The 27052-nt window shown below is 41.3% G+C and overlaps 1 protein-coding gene across 31 annotated transcripts in view; it reads right to left on the bottom strand.

Moving 5' to 3' along the window:
• Window positions 1-27052, bottom strand: part of SH3KBP1 (SH3 domain containing kinase binding protein 1) — a 335079-nt gene that overhangs the window by 86913 nt on the left and 221114 nt on the right. For all 31 annotated transcript variants that reach the window (XR_010596566.1, XR_010596530.1, XR_010596542.1 and 28 more), the window contains 2 exons: window positions 26918-26993; window positions 6753-6847 (listed from right to left, as the gene is read on the bottom strand). Coding sequence is in view for 24 of the 31 variants with exons in the window: in XM_008170230.4 (XP_008168452.1) it covers window positions 6753-6847; window positions 26918-26993 (171 nt within the window). In the remaining 7 variants the exon portion in view is untranslated. The remainder of the gene's footprint in view (window positions 1-6752; window positions 6848-26917; window positions 26994-27052) is intronic.

Genomic DNA, 27052 nt, shown 5'->3' with positions numbered 1-27052 from the left:
ATGAAAGTGTGAGGTGAAGACACCACACAGAGCTCTGACTCTAAGGCCATGAGTGGTGAGAAGGAACTGAGGGAGTCAGGGAGGCAGCCCTTTATATGGCATGGGGAGGAGTTGCAGCTGCAGAGCGTGAGCACTGACCCTACAGGTTCTGCTAGGCAAAGTTCTCTATCTCTGCTGCGAGGGGGACGTGTACCCATATAGAATACATTGTTGCCTCTACTTAAAGGAGAACCTTGTATAAAGATGCTGATTAATTCCTGCTGACTCACTGTGGCAGATGTGACTATTAACTCCACCCTGGATATGAGGGGGATTCTTTAGGCAGAGTGACTTAGTTTCTAGGACAGAGAGATCTCTTCAGGAAAAGCCATGATAGACAGAAAGTTTAGGTTTGCATTTGTGTTGTTCTTTGAATTATCCGAGAAGTCCAGGAGTGGGGGGGTAGGTTTGGACAAAATACAGGGTATGTATATTACATTAAGAGCAGAGAGGGAGCGCCACCTGTTTCGAGACTCCTATTGCAAAGATCCTGAACCATCCACTTGAATTCTGTCCTAGAAACTAAATTCTATAGTTTATGTTCAGGCTGGGTCCAGAGATCTGGAGGATGACTACTGGGTAAGCAATAGCTTCTTCAATCTCTATCTCAGATACTAGGGTACAGTTCAGACAAAGCACAAAAGCATGAACTATGGAGGAGTGCTAAGCACTTTTGCACTGAGTGTCTCCACTCGCTAAGGACATGGTCAATGAACAATTAATTATAAAAGGCTTGTGAGAAGCCACAGAAAAAAAGAAAAAATATAATTAACCAAAATCTCTGCAATTTATCTTGCGTGATATCAGATTAGAGAATATTGGGAAATACTGGAATACCCAGAGAGAAGTTGCTGGTTACAGGTTTGGGAGAATTGATCAGACCAGTCAAATCATCAACTCAGCTATCATCAAAGAAAGATACATTTGTCAAGGCTATGGGGGTGGGAAAGAAGGGATGAATATGAAATCCAGTAGTTCTGGCTCAGCAGTACAACTGCAGCTATCTCTGGTTTTACATAAAGAAATATCTAGAAGAAATATTGGGAGTAAGACTCTGATGTCCTTGCCTGGAGATCAGACACCTCACTGGAGTTAAAACAAAGGCTTGGTCAACAAAGTAAAGAGTACAAGTCACAACATTTAAAGCAACTTCTATTTGGTAATGGAAAATCTTTAAAAATGACCTCAGTGAAAGCCTCTATCCAGTCAGAAATAGTTTCAGTGAAGGCCAGATGAACAGATACTAAATAGGGATACTAAATTGATTTAAAAAACCAAAAGTTATAAAGCTAATAAACAATAAAGAATCAAATTCCAGAAAACGTGGTCTTTCAAATGCAGCAGTGACTCGTGTTTACTACCTTTAGTCAACATGGAACAAAACAAATTTCATTTTCCCCAATTAATATTTACTAACCTCAATTAACATTTTATTATCTGAATAATTATTTACTTTATTTTATTGCAAAAACATTCCAAAGAAGAAAGTTCATTAAGCAAAGTGTAAACAATTATGGCCTTCAAAAAACGTATTCATGAATAACATCCAAATGATCACAATGGGATAAACTAGTAGGACATTGTATTCCTTTGGTTGATAAGTGAATAAAAGGGATAGATCATGATTTCAGTTTCAAGGTATGACTGATGTCACAATGGATTTTCAAGCAGGATGAAGAGGAATATTGGGAGAAAACTGCTACTCTGCATGAACAATTTATTAATTTCAAATTAAATTTTTAAAAGGAAAAATAAAGAGATCCAAAATTAGCAAGACTTATGTTTAAATTTTCATCCAAGTATGCAAATTCATCTTTGTTAGCAACTATACATAAGTAATTTGGAAACCATTATAGTACTCCGATTCTGCTATTGGTTAGTAGACAAACTAATGAGATTATTTTATTTCTTATATACCAAATGTCCTGATAAATCTAAGAAGAAAAGTATCAGAGGGGTAGTCGTGCCACCAGACTCCTCAGAAGAAAACATGCTCAACCTATTTCAGATTCACCTTACACTTAGAAATCAATTCCCTACACAGCATGCAAGATTCATCTCCAGCATAACAATTCTTGTAATATCTCTGTGCATCCATCAGGAAAGACTAGGTATACAATTGGAACAAAAGGATAACAGGACTGAATTTGTTTTGCAAAACAATAGGTTTTCCTTATTTTGACAGAGACTAAAGGGGAAGATGGGAATAAAAAGTTACAATCCACTGAAGTGAAACTCCACACATGCTCTTGGCAGGTAGGCACACATGTAACAACATGCATGTCTGTGAAGGTTTAGATTATCTCTAGTGTTTTAATCCTTTCTCTATGGGTTTTTTCCTGCTTAAGTGAGGGCACTATCTGCAAAGTTCCCATTCGGGTCACTGTCATGATGCCCGTCAGAAACTTCCACAGCCACACTTGAGGAGTAACTTGAGCATATTTTACATGTCCTACTTATTGATACTTGTTAAATTAACTGCTCACCTATCCTATCCATTATCTGTTTAGGCTCCCCACCATAAGCTGTGATACAACCTGCTGGAAAATTAACACATGGACTCACCATGAAAGCTGGATAAATATTAAATATGTTAGCAACAGAGAAAGGACAGAGACAAACGAGCGTTCAGTTTTGAGACACTGGATCTGGTTTTCTTTCAATATGTATACTGACTCATTAAATATATTTATATTCAGAATAGGGCTGTCAATTAATTGGAGTTAACTCATGCGATTAACTCAAAAAAATTAATCGTGATTAAAATAATTAATTGTGATTAATCACACTGTTAAACAATAGAATACCAATTGAAATTTATTAAATATTTTCAGATGTTTTTCTACATTTTCAAATATATTGATTTCTATTACAACACAGAATACAAAGTGTACAGTGCTCACTTTATATTATTATTTTATTACAAATATTTGCACTGAAACAAAAGAAACAGTATGTTTCAATTCACCTCATACAGGTACTGTAGTGCAATCTCTTTATCATGCAAGTGCAACTTACAAATGTAGATTTTTTTTGTAACATAATGGCTCTCAAAAACAAAAAAAATGTAAAAGTTTAGAGCCTACAAGTCCACTCAGTCCTACTACTTGTTCAGCCAATTGTTAAGACAAACAAGTTTGTTTACATGTACAGGAGATAATGCTGCCCTCTTCTTATTCACAGTGTCACTTGAAAGTGAGAACAGGTGTTCGTATGGCACTTTTGTAACTGGCATTGCAAGGTATTTGTGTGCCAGATATGCTAAACATTCATATGCCCCTTCATGCTTCAGCCACCATTCCAGAGGATAAGCTTCCATGCTGATGATGCTCATTAAAAGATAATGCATTAATTAAATTTGTGACTGAACTCCTTGGGGGAGAACTGCATGTCTTTGGCTCTGTTTTACCCGCATTCTGTCATTTATTTCATGGTATAGCAATCTCGGATGATGACCAAGCACATGTTTGTTTTAAGAACACTTTCAGAGCAGATTTGACAAAACACAAAGAAGATACCAATGGAGATTTCTAAAAATAGCTACAGCACTCAACCCAAGGTTTAAGAATTGGAAGTACCTTCCAAAATCTGAGAGGGACAAGGTGTTGAGCATGCTTTCAGAAGCCTTAAAAGAGCAACACTCCGATGCAGAAACTACAGAACCCACCAAAAAAGAAAATCAACCTTCTGCTGGTGGCATCTGACTCAGATGATGAAAATGAACATGCATCAGTCCGCTCTGCTTTGGATCGTTATCGAGCAGAACCCATCATCAGCATGGATGCACATCCTATGGAATGGTGGTTGAAGCACAAAGGGACATATGAATTTTCAGCGCATCTGGCACGTAAATATCTTGTGATGCTGGCTACAACAGTGCCAAGCAAGCGCCTGTTCTCAGTTTCAGGTGACATTGTAAACAAGAAGCAGGCAGCATTATCTCCTGCAAATTGTAACCAAGTTTGTTTGTCTGAGTGACTGGCTGAAGTAGGACTGAGTGGACTTGTAGGCTCTAAAGTTGTACATTGTTTTATTTTTCAATGCAGTTATTTTTGTACATAAATGTACATTTCTAAATTCAACTTTCTGATAAAGAGATTGCACTACAGTACTTGTATGAGGTGAATTGAAAAATACCATTTCTTTTGCTTTTTACACTGCAAATACTTGTAATAAAAAATAAATATAAAGTGAGCACTATACACTTTGTATTCTGTAGAAGATATCCAAAAATATTTAAATGAATGGTATTCTATTGTTGTTTAATGTGATTAATCGCATGATTAATTTTTTTAATCGCTTGACAGCCCAAATTCAGAATATTTTAAAATAATCTGACCAATTTTTTGTCATACTTGCCAGTATAGAGAGCTAAGCCAATAATCTGCAAATGTTCACAGACATACAAACTTTTATGTAGAAAAAAAAAAAAAAAAAAAAACCTTTTCACTTACTATAAAGCTAGAATTTTGGCTGATTCTACAGAAGTAGAATACAGTTCTTTAACTCAAATTTCAACCATGTATATTTAGTATATTAATGAAATTGAGCTCTTTATTACACATGTATAATCATATTAAGCCAACGAGTGTGAGTGTGAGTGTGTGTGTGTGTGTGTGTGTGTGTGTGTGTGTGTGTGTGTGTGTAACACCATTTTGACCCATTGTCTTTGGGGGTTTTGTCTGTTTTGTTTTTAAATTCAATTACCACATGCTTGCCATTTAGTAAAAGCACGTACTTACTAAAATAAAAATAAAAACAAACTAAAACCCCAACCAAACCACCAAAAAACTCCAAAGCAAAGAAAACCACAACAAAAACCCCAGCAAACCACCCAAACTGGACATATAGCACTTCACTGATGCTGTTGTGCATGTGTACATTTACTATCCTTCCCATCTACTCCCAAGGCTGTTGCATTTGGAAAAGGAACCAACCCATGGCTTATTTGGGTTATGCTGATTTGTCACTGGGTGCAAATCAAAGAGTTTTATAATTACTTGTTGTGACGTTGTCTAATTAAGATATAACCATGCAAATCATTATTGCTACCACTGTTATATAACTGCAACGAAGCTTATACAAAGTGTAACACACGGCCAGAAAGGGTTAAGCATCCTGCAGGCTAATTGACCCAGAGTCAACCTGTAAAGACATGTTAGAAATGATAATTAGGGCCATTCTATGGTAGATTGGCTAGAACTTTGAAATACAAACCTATATTGTTAGAAATTAGAGGTGATATTAATTGTATGTGTGTACTCATATCATGTTAAGATGTTAGCCATGTAAACAGACAGTCTGTCTGTCACTATAGCTATTGATTCAGAGATTCAGAGAACAAAAGGAAATATTAACATTTAGATGAATCTTGGGTGCAATAATGTAATTGTCTATATGTCTCTTTGAAGTTTGTGATAGACTGTCTAATGGATAAATTGCCTTGTGTTAATTTGGGTAACTAATTACTTAGGAAATAAGTCTCCATAATTGCCTAATGTTCACCAAAGGACTCCAACCTGTCAAAAAACTCTATAAAAAAGGGCTTGGGTCCTGATCCTTTTTCTCAGACCTGCTTAATGCTCCATGCAGGGGAAGCTTGAGTCGAAAGGTTGAGATCTCTAGAATTCCAATCTGGAATCACCCTGAATGCAAACATTGGACTATAACCTATGAGCTAATTCTGAAAGAACTCTTTTCAACTACAAATCCCACCATGTCTGCTATGAATCTGAATCTCAAGAATTGAGCTCATGTGTGTATGTATACTGATCTTTTAACCCAGTGGTCCCCAACCTTTCTGTTGTAATAGAATATTCATGTTCCCAGAAGAGTGTGGCGGGCTCTGGACGACCAGCTGCCGAAATGCCGCCGGGAAGCGCCGCCGCCACAATGCTGCTGCTTCTTGGCGGCATTTCGGCGGCGACGCTTCTCGATGACGCCACTTCTTGGCGGCATTTCGGCGGCTAGTTGTCCGGTGGAAGCGCTCCCTTGTCAGGAGGCGGGGGCACATAAATACCCTAAGCGGGCGCTGCGTTGGGGACCACTGTTTTAACCAGTACCCTCTCTCTCTCTCTCTCCTTTTTAAATAAATTTTAGTTTAGTTAAAAAGAATTGGCTGTAAGTGTGTATTTGGGTAAGATCTGAAATATTCATTAACCTGCAGGGTAATCTGTCAGATCCTTTGGATTGGTAGAACTTTTTTGTACGATGAATAAGATTTTCAGTAATCCTCATCAATTTGCCTTGGGTGGAGGCCTAAGGCTGGGTTGCTTTAAAGGAACTGTGCTGTTGGCTTCTGGGTAACCAGTGAGTTGTTACAGAAGCTGTTTTGTGCTGGTTTGGTAAATCTAAGTATTTGACTATCCACCCACTTTGGGCACTGCCTGCCCCATTCTTTGGGGTTCACCCTAGTTGAGTGACCTCAGTTGGCTCCCCTGGGACTTCAGTCACACTTGTAAACTCATAAAAACACAAAATCTGTGCTTTGATTAATCTTATCAAGATAAGACTTTGAAGCAAAAGAAGAAAAAAAAAACGGTCTTCCTGACACCTATTTTATCCTGTTTTAACAAAACTCTATAGTTTTAAGAGCTCAGAGGGAGATTTTCAAAGGCACAAAAGGGAGTTAGGTGCCCAGCATGGAAATGTATATATATATATATATTTTGAAAGCTGTATTCTGGTTTATGAAAGGAAAATGTTGCCTTTACCTTATTGATAAGTATGACGATATCACCTTCTTTGATTGTTAGTTCATCTTCATTCTGTGCTTCATACGGAAATATTACTTTGCAATATTCCTTGACTGAAAGGAAAAATGTGCAATTCAATAAACAATCTTTTAACATTTTTTATCCAGCTATTTCACGATAAATATAATCATATTTTACTTTGTAAGTGTCTCTATATAAGATATTGTTTTATCTTTTTGCTATTTGTTTCTCTGTAGATTGTAGACCTTCACAAATTGCATGAAATATTCAGAAGTTCTGTATTGACAATTCCTGCATTTAACAGCTAGGAAGGAAAAAAAAACAGTTTTGTAGCCACATGTCATGAACCATTTCCATCAAAATAAATGTAATCGTTTGTTATTCCCATCAATGCTTCTGTATTTCTTTCCATAGGCTCACAGAAATTAGAGATGGAAAAGACCTAGGAGGCCAGATAGTCCATTTATCCTCCTGCCAATGCAAGACAATAGATATTTCTAATCTGGTGACTCATAAATATTTCCCTGTATATACATCACTAATGGATGTTTTCCAACATTACTATAAAGTTTTTTCCTCCTTTCTTTCTTCACTGTCTATAAATATTGTGTCTACTCAGTTCTCAGATCCCAAACACACCTACTCCTAATCATCAACACAACTGTCTTAAAAAAAATCAGTTAATTATGACTTGTTGCTATGCAGCGAAGAAGAGTGTGCCAATCCTCACTGAGAAGTTACAAGGACATAGGATCATTCATTTCTGGTATTAGAGTATATATAAAAATATACAATATTTTAAATCAGAGTCCTCTACTAGAAAGATAGCTGGATCCTTTGTAGATTAATATTAAGTAATTACAAAATACACATCTATATAAGACGGTGCATGGGGATGCACTGTGCTTGAACAATTAGACCGTTTAAATGGGGGTAAGGGTCTTTTCTGGTTCACATATTATTACTTAGCAGGGGATGAATTTTAAGTTGCTGGGAAGCGAGTATGTCAAGATCTCTCTGGCTCACAGCTCTCTTCTTGCCAGCCAGGAAAACTAGTACATGAACCATCGGTTTGTAGCCTCTTTCCTCCTCTGAAGAAATAATGATCAGGAAAGGAGGATGAGCACCCTTCTAGAAAGATCCTCTGACAAGAGCCAAGGAGGAAGAGGCTGATCCTCCTGCTACTTTCCAGAAATAGAGAACATCCTTCAATAACAATTTCCAAATACTATTATTTATGTATTAGTTGCTCAGAACAAAATAACGGTCTCCAAGGATTCAGCATGGGAGAACCTGAAACCCACAATTAGGATTTGAGGTGGGAAGCGAGTGGTTAACTACCAGTCTGTAAGTTGAGTCTTGTACCTCTCCAGCTTTTCTCTGGGGTCAAGCAAGGAAGTTACTCCAGCTCAACATATTGAGCAGTTCCTCTGGGGTGCTTGACCCCATATCACTGTAGGAGGGAGCAGGCAGAATAGTGGAGATATGGGGGTTGAAGGCTTACATGCACTGGTCTAGACCAGCTGGTTGTGGAGCAAGTGAACCGCAAGGAGAGAGAGACTGATAAAATCCACTATGTTCTCACCATTTCATTTACATGTGGGCTATCATCATCATAATTTTGTCTTTACAGAATCTACACACCACAAAGAAAGATTTTGACAAATAACAGATGTAATAAATGTATACAGAGCTGGTACCAATTTAAGGCTGTATTGCAAAAAAGTGTGTGCAGCATCTTGTGTAAAGCCTCTTGTTATTAGGCAGGACCTTAATGATTCATTTTTATGACACAGAATGGAATGTTGGGAGGGGCTGTCGGAGGAAGTGATTTTCCTTTTTGAATGAGACTCGGGAGACTTTGCATTCTCAGGTGTATACATTATTCCTCCATGAATTAATTGGATGTTATGTTCTCAGTATCAGGTGGAAAACAATGCACAGCCGTCTACGGTAAATCAGTAGAAAGAAAGTATTACATTAGAATTAAAACCCCAGTGCTCTCAGAGAAGAGCTCACAGAAAAGGGCAATATACCTAGGTGTTAGTAACACTTATGAGTGTGTAGTCATATGGGTGACTGCATAAAAAAGATGAATCAACCTCTGGAAAGCATAACTGTTTAGGAGAAGCAAAAATAAATAGTCAACAGGCTCAGTAGGTCAAACATATAAAATCATATTAACAAAATGAGGTAATATTCTACTTTTCTTCATCACATTAAGACTTCCATAATCAGCTGAGCCCAATATAACAACAGGATTAAAATGTTCTTACTTCCAGCAATCATGTTTAGACAGACTAAAAGAAAGGGACAGATTCTAATCTCAGACACACAACATATATGTATACAAAAATAAAATTTTCTGAGACATGTCAACAATCAAAGTCAGATTCAAGACCATGAAATGTAATGGGATGCTGCTTTTTCAGCCTATTACGCTTGTTGCCAACAAAGTAGTGAGATACACTGGGTATTTACACTGAAAAACTACCTCCTAGAGACCTCAATGGAATCGACTTTTTTTAAAAAATGAGATCAACAGTAAATGAGTGGTGAAAACAATGGCTGCCAGTAGAAATCTGACAAATGACAGCTGTAGACAATAACAAAATAGACACAAGCCAAACTCTATCCTGCTGCACCAAAAAGAAAATGTTTGTATAGCCCCTATATTTAGTACTCCCAGCTGCCAGTTTTGTACCCCTTCTTCATCGGCTTCACACTGTGGACTAGTATACAAGGCACACAAACCTGCAGCACTCTTCTTAAGTTCCACCAAATGCCCTGAAACTTCTCTTTGATCTAATGTAAAGGTACGTTTTTAAAATAAGATTCCCTCCCAAACATATGCACATGCAAATTTTGGCAAAGAAATACTGGGGGGAGAGGGGAAGATAAAGACATGCAATTTGATGATTTTCAATTCTTACTTAATACTTTAAAATGATATTGCTATGTTTACTCTTTCAAATTATATAAAGTGCCAATAAAAAAAAACTTGAATCCCAAGTCTCCTCCCCACCCCCAAAAATGGAGAAATAACCCTCCTTTCGCAATTTACATTCCTCAGGAAACAGACTGAATGAACAGACAGGCCTTAAAATTGCCCCTGAAAATTAACAAACTCAACCTCTTTTGCAGTGGGGTCCAATTATAATTGTGGCCCTCTGCACTCTTAACTGTGGCCGCTGAGGGAGTCGTCATCCTTTTTTTTTTTTTAAATCGTGAAGCAGACTTGACTGAATAATCTAGAACTACACCAATTCTAATTCCTAAATACTTAGCAGTTTATATTCTCTCACTCTACCCTGTGTCTTTCAGGTAAAACGCCTTTCTAATATTACTCCATTTCCCTGATATTTTTACTAAATAACATAATGTAACTTTTATTACCTTAAGATGTTTGAGTTCCTCAGAAAGCTTTTCCCTGTCTTTATCAAAGCCTGTACATACCCATAAAAGGGGATCAATTGTTTCTTCCACCTTACAGAGTACACATAGTCCATCTTTGTGTCTATTTATTAAAAAAAAAATTGTTTAAGCCACAACAGCTAGTTAGTACTCTAAACTAAATTATTTCACTTTTTCTACTCAGGCTCTGATGTATGTTGTTATCTTCAGCTGTATGACACAACTCAAAAAATCTTCTTCCGCTTTCTTCATTAATCCCAAATTTTTGCCATTCCTTTTTTAGGTTTTTCTGTACTGGGCTTTTAAATTCCTGTTTACTCAAGGGTATTTCTATGCCAGTCCTTTCATTTCATTGTCTGCCTTTTCATTCCTTGTTATCCCAACATGCTCTGGGATCCAAGCTAATGCTACACGTATACCCATCTGTAGTAACTTTCATTAGAAATATAATTTCATTGATTAAATCACTTCTACATATGGAAATACCTTTTTTATCATCATAAGACCTCAGACTGAGTAAAAAACAAAATAAGAATGACCACTTCTGTTGGGAGTACACCCCAGATCTGATTTAATGCTAGCATTATTACTACTAGTTTGGCTGTCATGACAGCTATAAAATCAGATTTTCTGTTAGAAGTACTAATGCCAACTTTGGATATACAATATGCTGCCCCTACTCTTCCTGTTTTTTCTTTTTTGGATCCATCTGTATATATTTGAAAAAACAACAACTACTTTTCATTTATATACTGGTACACTTCATTTTTATTACCTGTCTCTTTTTTATGCTTAAATTGATAAAATAAATCTAAATCCGCATTTGGACATGCAACTTTCCATCTATAACTAATTTTCCCATGACTAATAATTTTGACTTTGTTTAGCTTTTCCTTGCCTTTCAACTTCTGCTTCCACACTTTAACTTGATCATGTGGATTTCTAACATCATGGGCTATCATTCGCCTATCGAATTTTCAACATTCCTCATATATTTGTTTGGTATTTTCCTCATTGCAATTCCCATTAACTTTTGGCCCAGAAAGTTAGGTCCAGTAGTTTCATTTGTAGCATAACTGACATTTCACTAGAAGCTACCTGTAGTGTGTATACGAGTGTAGTAATAAATGAACCGCATACAACTCGCAGTGCCTGTGCTTATATTAAATCTAATTTTTTAAGTTCTGATTTTGGTGCTGACCCAAAAGCTTGGCAGCCATAGTCAATAACCGGGTCAATCAAAACTCTGTATACTATCAACAGTTTTCTTATCTGCCCCCGAAGCAGTCCCAGCCAAACTTATAAGCAGGTTACTACTTCCTGTATGTTTATCTTTAACACAGTCTATATGATCTTTCCAAAGTACTTTAGTATTAAATATTACCCCTAGAAATTAAAACCTTTTACCTATGTTTATTTGTTCTCCATACCAATACAGTCGACATTCCTTTATAACTTTCCGTATCGTAAAGACCAATACTTTGATTTTAGTGACGGAGAACTTGAAACCTCATGCATTTCCCCAGTCAGAGGTCTTTTGTAACACTTTGTTGATTCTCTTTTCTCCCACTTAAGTATTCCTGCTCCTAACCCACAGAGCACAATCATCTGCAAATAGAGTGACACCTACTATGGCACTCATTCATGTTGGGAAATCATTTATTATTATATTAAAGAAGATCAGGCTGATAACACTTCCTCGTGGTATATCATTTTTAACATTACATACTGTATATTTGACATAATTTTCCTAACTCTGACATGCCTGGTCTTTTTACTCAAAAATTCTCTAATCCACCCATATATTCTTCCCCTTATCCCTTGTGCACCTATTTGGTACAACAAGCCTTCCTTCCACAGCATGTCATAAAACTTTTCAATATCTATGAAGATAGCTATCACAAAACCTTTGTGCCCCATACAGCTTCTAATTTAACAATTTGATCAACGGTGCATCTTCCTCTCCAAAAGCCACTCTGCACCTCATCTACAATGCCACTGTTTTCCAAATAGGTAGCCAATCTTTCATTCATCATTCTCTCCATACTTCTTACCCAGGCAGGCTGTAAGGGCAATAGGTATACAGGCACCATTTCTGTGGAGTTTGCCTGGTTTCTGCATTCATATGTTTTTGACAGTTTGCCTGGTTTTTGCACTGGAACTATTGCACATTTCTATTCTATTCTTATCACTCTTTTTTCCTATATAGTATTATTGTCATTACCACAGGTCTTGAACCCAGGCCTGCAGGATTCCTGGGAGCAGCCACACTCCAATCCTCCATCTGGCAGCCTGCTGACAATGGCTTATCTGGGACCCACCAAACCCCGCCCCAGTGTGAGGCTCCAACCCTGAAGTCCAACTGGTGGAATCCCAGAGCAGCTGACTGGTCCACTGGCAGCAGGAGGAACAGGAAGCTCCACCCTGTTCTGGATGGTATGCCTTGTGTTTCCTGCTCTGTGGCTTGATTTCCTGGAATCCCGAACAGGCTTGACTCTTGGCATCTGACTTGTGGTTCCTAATCTCCAGTTATTCTCCTGCCTCTGACCCTCTAGTATCCTGATCTGGCCTGACTCTGGTTCCTAAGTCGGGGTTCTGACCTCTAGTTTGTCTTCTGCTTCTGACCTCCTGATATCCTGACCCAGCCAACTCTTGACTCTGGTCTATTGCGGACTCTGTCTCTGCTAGGTCTGGCCTCCCATGACAGATATATAACTACAAACTGCTTTCAAAGAGATATTTAAACACTATGTTGCATATATTATCTTTACATAAGGATGTATTCTTGCTGATATCAATAGCTTTCTCAAGTTCCCACATACAAAGCCATTAATTCAGTAAATAAAGATAAAGATACCAACTACACTGTTCACGATTCTCTTCAATGAATTGTATTTTATTCTTGTAGAAAACTGCCCTTTGATTTTCATCATTACTCATCCCTCCAAAAGCTTCTACTAAAACTTCTGCTTTCTCATTATCAGAACATCTAACTATTTTGAAATCCTGTCCTCGCTTACAGACAACCCCCCAACCTAAAGCAAATACTCACCAGCAACCACACATCACTGAACAAAACCACTAACCCAGGAACCTATCCTTGTAACAAACCCCGATGCCAACTCTGTCCACATATCTATTCAAGTGACATCATCATAGGACCTAATCACATCAGCCATACCATCAGGGGCTCGTTCACCTGCACATCTACCAATGTGATATATGCCATCATGTGCCAGCAATGCCCCTCTGCCATGTACATTGGGCAAACCGGACAGTCTCTACGCAAAAGAATTAATGGACACAAATCTGACATCAGGAATCAAAATACTCAAAAACCAGTGGGAGAACACTTTAACCTGTCTGGTCATTCAGTGACAGACCTGCGGGTGGCTATATTACAACAGAAAAACTTCAAAAACAGACTCCAAAGAGAGACTGCTGAGCTAGAATTGATATGCAAACTAGACACAATCAACTCCGGTTTGAATAAGGACTGGGAATGGCTGAGCCATTACAAACATTGACTCTATCTCCCCTTGTAAGTACTCTCACACTTATTATCAAACTGTCTGTACTGGGCTAGCTTGATTATCACTTCAAAAGTTTTTTTTTTTCCCCTCTTAATTAATTGGCCTCTCAGAGTTGGTAAGACAACTCCCACCTGTTTATGCTCTCTGTATGTGTGTATATATATCTCCTCAATATATGTTCCATTCTATATGCATCCGAAGAAGTGGGCTGTAGTCCACGAAAGCTTATGCTCTAATAAATTTGTTAGTCTCTAAGGTGCCACAAGTACTCCTGTTCTTCTTTTAACTATTTTGTCAATCCCAATAAGGCCTGGAATGTGACTCCTCTTGATCTGAATTCCATTCATTCTTCTAATTTGCCTGTACATTTCTGATGTCTTGGTATCTTTATTTATCTGCCCACGGTACTTCTTCACACACACTTTTTTTTTATAAGTCTTTGTGCTGTTGCCTTACTTCTTTTACACTTCATTAGATCTTCACTATTACTTGCATTTTTTGCTTTTTTATAGGCTTTATTCCTTTATTTAACTGCCATTTTGCACTTCTCACTCCACCATGGAAGTGAGGTTTTGTTTTGGGGTACTTCAATATCTTAGGTCTGGCTGGAGTAGCTGCTGCTATTAATCCTTTTACTATATTGTCATTGAAATTCTCTGTCATCATTCACATACAACTTTCTTAAAATTCCAGGTGGTTAATCTTCCATTACATTCAACCTTACCTTGCCCTTGAAAAGTAATATGTATGGGGAAATGATCACTCCCCATTCCTTCTTCCTTATGCATTTCCCAGTTGTGTCTACTTGCAATATCTGCTGTTATAATTTCCAGGACTAAGCAAGAAAGATTACCATCTGCTGCATTAAATTGAGTTGGGGTGTCATTGTTTAGAACCACTACATTGTTTTCATCAACAAAACTCTTGAGGGAGTCTGTGTTAAGAAGAAAAAAATGTATTTGACTAATTTAAAGTCCATTCCCTAGGCCACACCCTGTGATTTTTAAAATGAAGTGTTTTAACCTGGCCTTTTACTATGGAGAGGCAATAGAGGGGGACCCTCTCTCGAGCTGCCTCTTATCATTCCTGGTGCAGTCCCAATAGCAGCTCTGATGTGACTCAGGAATGCCCTGAGCAGCTGCTGTACCTTATCTGCTACCTTATCTTAGCGGCTCAAGAGCTCCCTCAATGGCCATTTGCTGCATCTCCGGGGATGGAGGAGAATGGTTCTGGCTGCTCCATTGCCAGCTCCCCCACCAGGCTGTGGGAGCCGCAGGGAGAATAGAACAGGAGCTCAACTGGCTGTGCCTAATCCCAGAAAAAAACACGGAGTAAAACATGGTTCCCCACTTCCACACAATCACTCAGGGCAGTGGGAAAAGGGAAGAGAATCAGAGAACTAACAGCTCTCTGATTCTCTACCACAGCCTGAGCCACAGCACATGTTACAGCAGTCCAGGGGCTGCTTTAAGTTGTATAAACTGGCTATGGTCTCCAAGGAACAATACCCCTCCCGGGGGGGGGGGGGGGCGGGAAGGGGGAGAGCTAGAATGCAACTCACTCCAGCTACTCCCCTCCTCCATGCCCCAGAATCTGTTTGAAAGTACTGAACATAGCTCCTTCCTTGATCTATTTGAAATATGTTTGGCACTCAGGCAAAAAGCCCAGCTTTATTGAAAGAAAAGGGCAAGCAAGTTCCAAAGTTAAGGATAACTTGGAAACTGCAGCTAGTGCAGAATATGGATGCCTAATTACTTAGGTTGGTGCCTGGGTCATATTTCTTTCACACACCACAGACTGCACTGGCTTGAAATGTATTTCCAGTGGCAATTCTAAGTATTATGTATAAAGCCCTATATCGTTTGGAGTCCCATTTATCTTTAAAGACCAACTTTCTCATTGTTCTCTTACCAGAGTCTAAAGATCAGATGTGTCATTCAAGCAGACAGTCCACAGATGCGCACATCTAGAGGCCAAAATAGGGCAATTCTCCAGGGAAGGTCCATGACTCTGGAGATTGCGTTCCCCCTCAGTCCAAGTGGAGGCATAATCCTCTTTTTAAGTCTGATCCTGCTTCTTCCTTGTTAGACAACTAGTGTGATACACTGCAATAAACTTACCTCAGTCTGACACAGCACAAGCACTATGCTAGATTTGTACTTGCAGTTTACTTGAAAATTGATTAAAAAAACCCCATCCACATACATTTGACTCTGAAAACCAGCTATTTAGCTCTCCACAGGGAGTCTAAATTCACATACCAACTGAGTTGGGTGCACATGCTAATGGAGTTTGGATAGATAAATAAAAACTACAACACAGTCTGAAAGAAGAAGCCTAAAATTAAGTGAGATTAATCCTATTACTGATATAACATGTTTCTATAAATGGAGGAAGAGATGCTAGAGCACAAAAGACCCTGCACACAATTAAATGAGATAAGACTGCAACTCTGTTGCAAAGACAAACAAACACACCAAACAACTCAAACCCAAATCCAAGGTACAGCAGAATTTAGTTTTACTGCTCAGTATCTATACAGATCATTAGAGTCATGATTGAAAACTAGATTATCCAAATAGATTTTTCCACAGAATTTCACCATGTATACTGAGAATATCAGAACACTGCCTCACCACCACAGAAACAAACAAAACATAACAACCTTGAATAAATTAGAACCTCTCTAATCCAGATTAACTAATCTTTACATTTTATAATGTGTACCGAGAGGTATCAGACACAGCATTATAATGAAGTCCCTTATACAAAATTTGTTACTATTACAAAATATAATACATTTATACATATTATGAAACACCATGAAGTACCTGAAAGTAAATTACAATGCATTTTGTGCTACATTATCCATATTTTTCTATTGCATTTATTTACATTCTAAATTGGCAATTTCAATAATTTGCAATAGTTCTCCCAGTTAATTAGCAATGTTCTGCTGTACAGATTTTCAGAATCCAATCTCATATGCTTATAAAAATGGATAAATATTTCCTAAAACACAACCTTATCACTACAGGCTAGCATCCCTCCCACCAAAAGCAACTCCCACCCACAACAAACGCACACCTCCCCACAACGTATTCTATACCAAAAGCATATAAAATATAGGGACACCCATCATCAGCATTACCCCCACCAAAACCCAAACACAGCACAATATATCAGTCTTCCCCTATAAAAATCACTCCTATAAACTCATGAGAAACCTTCAATGACATTCCTCCTTGCCCTCTTTTTCTGCTGCCTCCCTATACCCCGAGGACTCTCCCACATATTCTGCCCCCTGAAGCTCTACAGGCTCTTTCACCTCCTCTTTGCCCTTGGAGCCCCGAGGTCCCATCTCTTTCTCCCCGTCAATCTTTGAGGGCCTTTCTTTCACTCTGATGGTTCTCCAGCTCTGATGTGCTTCCTCCTCTTTGTGTCTCAGATCCCTGAGGACACTTCCTCCTATGCTTTTCTCTCTCTGAAAGCCAGAGGACACTTTTTTCTTCCCACATTATCCCTCTCAGGGTTCAGAGGATCCTTTCTACTGTACCCATACTTAGATCCTTACTCTTTTTTGCTGCCATGAACTGGTAGAAGCCCTCTGTGTGGTCTGCTTGGCTTAATAGCTGACGTTTCCCGTGGCTAAATGAGCAAAGGGACCAGAAGGCACAGAGTTTAGTTGCACGCCTGCTGGATTTGGCTACTGCCTGCTGCACCCCCTTCTTCCTCATGTCACTAGAGTCACAACAAAGAGGGCTCTTAAATTGGACGTGTGGAGAACAGAGAACCAAATATTACTCGGCACCGGGTACTCCTCTTGTGGAATGATCGGCCATTAAAGAGACAGGGGGGCTCACTCCGTTGGGCAGAGAGATTCATAGATTCTAGGACTGGAAGGGACCTCGAGAGGTCATCGAGTCCAGTCCCCTGCCCGCATGGCAGGACCAAATACTGTCTAGACCATCCCTGATAGACATTTATCTAACCTACTCTTAAATATCTCCAGAGATGGAGATTCCACAACCTCCCTAGGCAATTTATTCCAGTGTTTAACCACCCTGACAGTTAGGAACTTTTTCCTAATGTCCAACCTAGACCTCCCTTGCTGCAGTTTAAACCCATTGCTTCTTGTTCTATCCTTAGAGGCTAAGGTGAACAAGTTTTCTCCCTCCTCCTTATGACACCCTTTTAAATACCTGAAAACTGCTATCATGTCCCCTCTCAGTCTTCTCTTTTCCAAACTAACCAAACCCAATTCTTTCAGCCTTCCTTCATAGGTCATGTTCTCAAGACCTTTAATCATTCTTGTTGCTCTTCTCTGGACCCTTTCCAATTTCTCCACATCTTTTTTAAAATGCGGTGCCCAGAACTGGACACAATACTCCAGCTGAGGCCTAACCAGTATTCGAGGTGTGGACATACCATGGATTTATATAGAGGCAATATATTTTCTGTCTTATTATCTATTCCTTTTCCAATGATTTCCAACATTGATATTTTCAGAGAACTATCTAGAATGACTCCAAGATCTCTTTCTTAAGTGATAACAGGTAATTTAGACCTATCATTTTATTTGTATAGTTGGGATTATGTTTTCCAATGTGCATTACTTTGCATTTATCAACACTGAATTTCATCTGCCATTTTGTTGCCCAGTTTACTTTGGACTTAACTATCTTGAGTAGTTTTGTATCATCTGCAAATTTTTCCACTTCACTGTTTACCCCTTTTTCCAGATCATTTATGAATATGTTGAACAGTACTAGTCCCAGTACAGACCCCTGGGGACTTTAAGGTCAGAAGGGACAATCATGATCATCTAGTTAGTCTGACCTCCTGAACACTGCAGGCCACAAAACCTCACCCAACCACTTCTGTAGACCCCTAACCTCTGGCTGAGTTACTAAAGTCCTGAAATCATGATTTAAAGACTTCAAGTTACAGAGAATCCACAATTTACAATACTTTAAATCTGCAGGTGACCTGTGCTGCATGTTGCACAGGAAGGCAAACACCCTGCCCCCAGGTCTCTGCCAATCTGACCCAGGGTAAAATTCCTTCACAACTCCAAATATGGTAATCAGTTAGACCCTGAGCATGTGGTCAAAACCCACCAGCCAGACACCTGGGAAAGAATTCTCTGTAGTAACTCAGAGCCTGCCCCATTTAGTATCCCATCACTGGCCATTGGAGAGATTTGCTTCTAGCAGTCGCAAATCAGATACATGACACTATAGGCAGTCTCATCATTCCATCCCCTCTAAGCACCCTGTGGCAGTGAGCATACTAGGATCCAAATCGTGAATCCAAGAGACCTCTCTCAGTTTGGAGCTGGATCAGTAGGTTGTGCCTTAAGCTACCTGAGTGGCAGTGTCTGTTGTGTTTAGCACCTATAGGCTCCAGTCAGGACTGGGGCCCCATTATATTAGGTGTTGCATTGAAAACACAGCAAAGAGGAAAGAGAAATTAAGCTAAACTCCAAGATGGAGTGGATGAATGCTGGTACCTAGCACTCGTGAGGAACATTTAGTAACAGCCTGGGACTGGAGACTTTTTGGATTTATGGCTAATCCAGCTTTCTTGTGGCAGCTTCTCAAAAAACACAAAGAAAATTCTCCTGCCTAATACAACTTCCGAAACCTTAAAAGTACCCATGAGAACAGTTCAGCTGTTTCTACTTTTCTATTTTTACTTATACCTAGTAGGCTGGAAATAATGGCATAAGCATGAGATTATTATTTAGGCATGCAAATAGTAGGTATTCACACTGATCCATAAATGCTATAGGACTATACAATTAGTTTATACAGCTTTCTAAACTGAGACTTATTCAGGAAGTTATGCAATCTAGGTACTGTGGGAAATTCTGGATGCATTGTAATAAAGTAAAAGAGGCACCAGACGTAGAGCATAAGAGAATACCCAGAATGCCATAGAACAATTCTTTTGGAATAACTTTCTTAACATGGAGAACATTGGCTCATATGCCTATGGTTCGACTATTACAGATGAAGTTTATTATTACAAAAATATTTCTCTCATATAATATTGGATATTTTTTAAAAATCTTGTTAAAAACAGTTAAGGATATAGTAGGGTTACCATACGTCCGGTTTTTCCTGGACATGTGCGGCTTTTCAGAAATCAAACCCCCGTCCGGGGGGAATTGCCAAAAAGCCGACCATGTCCGGGAAAATGCCGGCCGGGCACTTCCCCTCCCGCGGCTGCTCTGCTTCTCCCCTTGACTCTTCGGCTCTGTTTAAGAGCAGAGCGCTACGGACCCTGCGCCGCCGGAGCCCGGGAGGGGAAGTGCCTGGCCGGGGGCGCAGGGTCCGGAGGCATGGGGGCTGCCCAAAGCCGGTAGCGCTCGGGCAGCCCGGCTCTTAAACAGAGCCGAAGAGTCAGGGGAGGAGCAGAGCCTCCGGCCGCGGCGGCTCTGCTCCTCCCCGACTCTTCGGCTCTGTTTAAGAGCCGAGCGCTACGGGCTTCGGGCAGCCCCCATGCCTCCAGACCCTGCGCTGCTGGAGCCCGGGAGGGGAAGTGCACGGCTGGGGGCGCAGGGTCCGGAGGCAAGGGGGCTGCCCGAAGCCCAAGCGCTACCGGCTTCACGGTTTGCCGGGCAGCCTCCAGACCCTGCGCCCCCGGCTGGGCGCTTCCCCTCCCGGGCTCCAGCTGTGCTGGGGAAGCGCCGGCCGGGGGCGCAGGGTCTGGGGGCTGCCCGGCAAACCGTGAAGCCGGTAGTGCTCGGGCAGCCCTTTCCGCGTGGCTGGGAGTGGGAGGGGGCGGAGTTAGGGCGGGGTTGGGGCGGGACTGGGGGTGGGAAATGAGCGGGGCCAGGACCCCTTGGAGGGTCCTCTTTTTTTTATTTGTTAAGTATGGTAACCCTAGATATAGAGGTAAATGGTAATTGGGATAAAGTACAATATGGTTTTACAAAATGTAGATTGTGCCAGACCAACCTGATCTCTTTCTTTGAAAAGATAACTGGTTTTCTAGACAAAGGAAATGCAGTAAATCTAATCTACCTGGATATCAGTAAAACATCTGATATGGTTCCAAATGGGAAATTATTAGTTAAATTACAGAAGATGGAGATTAATACAAGAGTTGAAAGGTGGGTAAGGAACTGGTTAACAGGAGCCTACAGCAGGTAATGCTGAAAGGTGAACTGTCAGACTGGAGGGAGGTTACTAGTGGAGTTCCACATAGATCAGTCTTGGGACCAATCTTATTTAACTTTTTCATTAATGACCTTGGCACAAAAAGCAGGAATCTGCTGATAAAACTGAGGATGACACAAAGTTGGGAGGTATTGCCAATACTGAGGAGGACCCCAATACAGTAAAACCTGCCAAGAGCAACCACTCATGGAAGTTAGCAAAAGTGGTCGCTTGTAAGCGGTGGTCTCTCTTCAAAGGTTTGCTGCCTTCAGAGCTGGGCAACCAGACAGCAGTGGCTGCTGGCCAGGTACCCCCAAGCAGCAGCACAGAAGTAAGGAAGATCATGTGTCCTATAGGTTTGTTTTTATGGATGGAGTAAGAAAATATGGTTGCTGGTCGCAGATGACAGGTGGTCACTCTTCACAGTTAAATTATAGGGGAAAAACATCCTGTGGCCTCTGCAAGTAGTTACTTGTGATAGGTGGTCTCTCTTCAGAAGTGGTCGCTAAGGCACATTTTACTGTATCACACAAGAAGTTCTGGATGACCTTGAAAACTGGACTAATAGAAATGGGATGAAATTAAATACTGCAAAGTGCAAGGTATTAGGGGACTAACAACGAGAATTTTTACTATAAACTGGGGATTTATCAGTTGAAAGGGAGAGGAGGAGAAAAACCTGGGTGTACTGGTTGATCACAGGATGACTATGAGCCACCAATGTGATGTGGCCATGAAAAAGGCTAATACAGTCCTAGGATGCATCAGGTGAGGTATTTCTAGTAGAGATAGGGAAGTGTTATTGCCATTATAAAAGGCATTGGTGAGACCTTATCTGGAATACGGTATGCAATTTTTGTCTCCCATGTTTAAGAAAAATGAATTCAAACAGAAACAGGTGCAGAGAAGGGATACTAGAATGATCAGAAGAATGGAGAACCCACCTTAAGAGAGGAGAGTTAAGGAACTTGGCTTGTTTAGCCTAACCAACTGAAGGCTAAGGGGAAATATGGTTGCTTTCTGTAAATACAGCAGAGGGATATACAACAGAGGGAGAGGAGTTATTTAAGTTAAGGGTCCGTGTGGGCAAAAGAAAAAAGGATATAAACTGTCCATCAACAAGCTTAGGCTTGAAAGTAGGTGAAGGTTTCACCATGAACAGCCTTCAAAGGGGCAAAACACCTACCTGGTTTCAAGACTCAGCTAGATAAGTTTATGGAGGGGATGGTATGATGAGATTGCCTACCATGGCTTGTGGCCCATCTGTGATTGCTAGTAGCAAGTATGTCCAACAGCCAGAGATGGGGCAATAGATGGAAAGGGCTCTGAGTTACTATAATGAATTCTTCCTTGGGTGTCTGGCTGGAGGGTCTTGCCCACATGCTCAAGGTCTAACTGATCACTAGGAATTTTCATCCAGGTCAGATTGGCAACGCCCATGGGTGTTTTTTGCTCTCCTCTACAGCATGGGTCACTTGCTGGTTTGAACTGGAGTAAATGGTGGATTCTCTGTCACTTGAAGTCTTTAAATCATGATTTAAGGACTTCAGTAACTCAGCCAGAGGTTAGGGGTCTATTACAGGAGTGTGTGGGTGAGCTTCTGTGGCCTGAAATGTACAAGAGCTCAGACTGGATGATCACGATGGTCCCTTCTGGCCTAAAAGTCAATGAGTCTACATGCATGCCTCAGTCCCCTGTCTCCCAAGCAAGAGCACAGACTCTAAAAAGGTTCAAATGGAGCCTTTAGATTCCAACATGGATAAAATGTCCTAATTCAACAAAGTTTGGGGAAAATTCAGAGGTTCTGTGTGGGGTCAAAAATCTGGGTGTAAATGGGAATGTTGTGTAATTTATTCCATTTTGATATTTGCAAGAATCTGCTCATCCCATCAGTTTTGGACACACATAAGAAATTGAGTATTTGCACACAGAGGGGATGAAAGAGGGATGCAGAAGAAAGAGAGGATGTTTCTGGCCAAAAAAATCAAAGGAATATTCCAGGGAAGTGTACGCAGCACCATTCAACCAGGGACTAAGGTTAATCTTAGTATCAGAGGGTGCCACTTTCCTATTACCTTTGATTCGGAATTGCACCTGCTTACTCCAGGGGAAGCATGAAACCCAAGAGTGTTGGGAAAGTCCACTCAGGTGTATATTAAAGTAGGAGGACTGCTTCATATTACATTAATGTTAATAAGTTTTTAGCTGCTTTCTCCGCCTCAGAATTTTTGCAGTGGAATTTACTGCTTGTATGGCCTCTTCCTGGTCAGCTCCAGCCCTTTTTCCTGCTACAACTCCCTTTCTTCCTCCTCCTCCTCCTCAGTGTACAAACTATACCCAGTTTGCAGGCTAAAATAATGGCAAGTTGGTGCACGTTGCCCTATTTTGTTACTTACCATGATTTTCTTATCAGCATACATCCGACAACCAGGGCCGGCTCTGGCTTTTTTGCTGCCGTAGGCAAAAAAGCCACCCGCTGCCTCCCTCCCCCCCCCCCCCCCAGTGCGGCAGGGGAGGGCACCGAGCCCGGCTGCGGGCCCGCAATCCCCGACCGGCCAGAGCGCTGGGGGGAGGGCAGCGAGCCCGCCGCGGCTCTGCTCTCTCTGCTCCGGGGGCGGAGAGCCCCCAGCGGCCAGAGCGCCGGGAAGAGGGCGGCGAGCCCGGCCGGGGCTCTCCGCTCTCCCCGGCGGCCAGAGCGCCGGGAGCAGGGCAGCAAGCCCGGCCGGGGCTCTCCGCTCTCCCCGGCGGCCAGAGCGCCGGGAGCAGGGCAGCAAGCCCGGCCGGGGCTCTCCGCTCTCCCCGGCGGCCAGAGCGCCGGGAGCAGGGCAGCAAGCCCGGCCGGGGCTCTCCGCTCTCCCCGGCGGCCAGAGCGCCGGGAGCAGGGCAGCAAGCCCGGCCGGGGCTCTCCGCTCTCCCCGGCGGCCAGAGCGCCGGGAGCAGGGCAGCGAGCCCGGCCGGGGCTCTCCGCTCTCCCCGGCGGCCAGAGCGCCGGGAGCAGGGCAGCTAGCCCGGCCGGGGCTCTCCGCTCTCCCCGGCGGCCAGAGCGCCGGGAGCAGGGCAGCGAGCCCGGCCGGGGCTCTCCGCTCTCCCCGGCGGCCAGAGCGCCGGGGGGAGGGCGGTGAGCCCGCCGGGGCTCTCCACTCTCCCCGGCGGCCGGAGCGCCGCGGGGAGGGCGGCGAGCCCACTGCGGCTCCACTCCCCCCGGCGGCCGGAGCGCCGCGGGGAGGGCGGCAAGTCCAGTCGCAGCCCCGCTCTCGGGCCGGAGCGCCCCGCCATGCCGCCCCCTTCCAGGCGCCGCACTGGGCTGGTGCCTGGAGCCGGCCCTGCCGACAACTAACTTTCACCACCTCTGTACTTTGTTTATAAGTAGTTCTATACAGTTCAGCATTGTCTGTATGATATCTGCATTAAGAGATGCTATGTCCCAAAGACCAAAAAGTGCATAAAATATTCGGGAGGAAGACCAGACATGCATTAAATGTCAGGGAGTCAGCACATTTAGAAAGAGGTCAGAGAGTAACGAAAATTATTAAGGAAAGCAACACATAATGAAAAACTATAAGAAATTAAATATATATAGATTGTCTAAATGATTACTAAAGTTTGGGAGAAAATGTTTGTGACACTGCACCACATATTCTTCATAGTGATATTATGATATGATTATGACTGAATTATGATGTATTTTATGCAAGATACGTCATTTGAGGCGTCATTAGAAAAGTTATGATTTGCTGCACATGAGTATCCTATTTGTATTCATGTATCATTTTTGTATCTGAAGTTATGAATATTGACTATATATCTATATTTCAAATGTAGTTACACCTGGGTAACACCCACTAGACAAGATGCTTTCAGTCTAGACAGTGGGTTGGGAAGGGCCTATTCAGGGCAGTGGGCCATGAGGAAAAAACAATAGGCCTTAGGAGACGCTTATTTACCACCTGGTGATGAGCCTTCCTGAGAACACTCCAAACAGCCTTTGAGTAATGGCTGTTATGACCCTACAAGGACATGTGCTCAGATCACATGATGCTGGACTCCTTGGAGTATTTTTCCACAGACTGGTTTGGGAACCAAGCTTTGAAACAAAGGGTTCCCACCATATGCAAAAGCGATATAAGGTAGGGAATGACATCATCTGGTGTTCTTCACTCCCCACACAAGACGACTCCTGGAAACACCTGAGGAACTGGGGGAAGTGCTGGACCCAGGATAAAGGGATTTCTAGCCTGCGAATGAAACACCTGGGGATTTCAAGCTGTAAAACAAGTGCAGCTTTCCCCTTAAGAATCTGCAGCCTGCTTGTATCATCTTTTAGAGTGAGAATTTGCTAATTCATATCCAATCAATTTAGTATATTAAGCTTAGTTTGTGTTTTTTGTTTATTTGCTAGGTAATCTGCTTCGATCTGTTTGCTATCTCTTATAATCACTTAACATCTATCTTTTGTAGTTAATAAACTTGTTTTTGCTTTATCTAAACCAGTAAGTTGGTGTGAAGTGTATGGGAATCTTAGCTCAAGGGCAAAGGCTGTTGCATATTCCTCTTCACATGGGGGGGGGCGCGAACTTTCTGAGCTTACACTGTACAGTTCCCTGTGTAGAGCAAGACAGTATAATTTTGGGCTTATTCTCCAGAGGGGCTGCGTGCCTGGGGAGTTGCCTTAGCTGTAGCCTTTCCATTGTTGGTTCATTGCAGAAGCTGGACAGACAGCCTGCATGTAACTGCAGCTAAGTGTGGCCCTACCTATATGTATGCCGGTGAAAGTGCAGGCTAGAGGGCTTTGCAGTTTGTCATAGCAATACAGTGTGAGAGGGAGCCCAGGCTGGTGGGTCGGGGGGCTCAGTGGTATCCCAATCCCAGGAGGCACCGCGGGGGGAACCCGTCACAATGTTAACTACCCACAAGAATCTGAAGGGTAGAAACTTCAAGAGGGAGAGAAATTGTGTTGGCAGTTCAAGTGATATAAACGAATCATTACATGAAATAAGACATAGGAAAATGTAATCTACAAATTAGGAACAATTTCCTAACAGGGAGATCTTTTCAGGTTATGGACCAGGCTCCAAAAGGAAAGCAGTGGAAAAATCATTTTTTGGTTCATTTAAAATTGAAAAATAATTGAGTAATAATGCTGAACTGCATATGTATTGAAAGGTCTTTTCCAGCTCTAATTTCTATGAGCCATATTCTCCTATCAATTCTACATTAAAGATTTCTTATCAGCTATGGAGATCTCTGTTGGTATCAAGGGAGTAAATGGAGAATGTGTAATAAAGAGCCTCAAGTGTAGATCAGAGGGGAGAATTTTGACCTAGAAATACCAAGTTTCACTTTCTAATCAATTTCTTTGCTCATTCAGGCTTCTTTTCCCCCTTAGTTCTGTCTACCTCCCTTTAGGTCCCAACACATTTAATTATAATTTTTATAAAAAAAAATAAGACTAAAGCAGGAGTGGTTTGTGTTTAATTTGCTTTGTATGATAGTTAAATATGTGTCCATTGGACAAAGCAGTGATCTTCCTAAGAAGCTTAATTATTACTTTTATCCCTTTTTAGGTAACTATGATTTATACACACTAAGACGCTCATACTTTGTTGGATTTTTTGTTTCATAAACTCTACCACCCGATGGAACTGTTTACACCCAACACAAAAAGCAAAAATAGGAAGGGTGTTACTATTAGGGCATTGTCTACGACACATGTTGCAGTTTGAAGCTGGATCACATTCAAATCTGATTAATTTATAAGTGCCTTCAGCCTGAGGGTGAATGATGTAATTTTATTTGATTTTGGTGGCAGAGAGTTGGGGGTAAAATATCAGGGCAAAAACAATTCAAAAGCTTCTCAGAAACAAAGTGGCTTGTCTAAACATTGCCAACTCAAAAGCTCCATGCAAAATACATTTGTAGTCTTGGTTTTATTATTTTTCAGACATACAGAAAATTGCTCATAACAAAACCTAAGAAAAAAATATTCAACACTTCCCAAAAGGCTCAAGCTCTGAGTGCAAATGAGGAAAAAACAAACAGTGAGACCTACTCTTGGTTCTGCTGTCCATTTCTATTTTCGTTGGCTCTTGAGCTGCTGTAGCTGGAGGTAATTTCTTCCCAACAGTCTGAAATAAATAAATTATTCCTCTTTAAAACCTTTATTTTCCCAGTTAAAGCTTTAGCA

Source organism: Chrysemys picta, chromosome 1 (genome assembly GCF_011386835.1).
Source record: "Chrysemys picta bellii isolate R12L10 chromosome 1, ASM1138683v2, whole genome shotgun sequence".
NCBI lineage: Eukaryota > Metazoa > Chordata > Testudines > Emydidae > Chrysemys > Chrysemys picta.
This window is presented reverse-complemented; position numbering and strand designations above follow the sequence as displayed.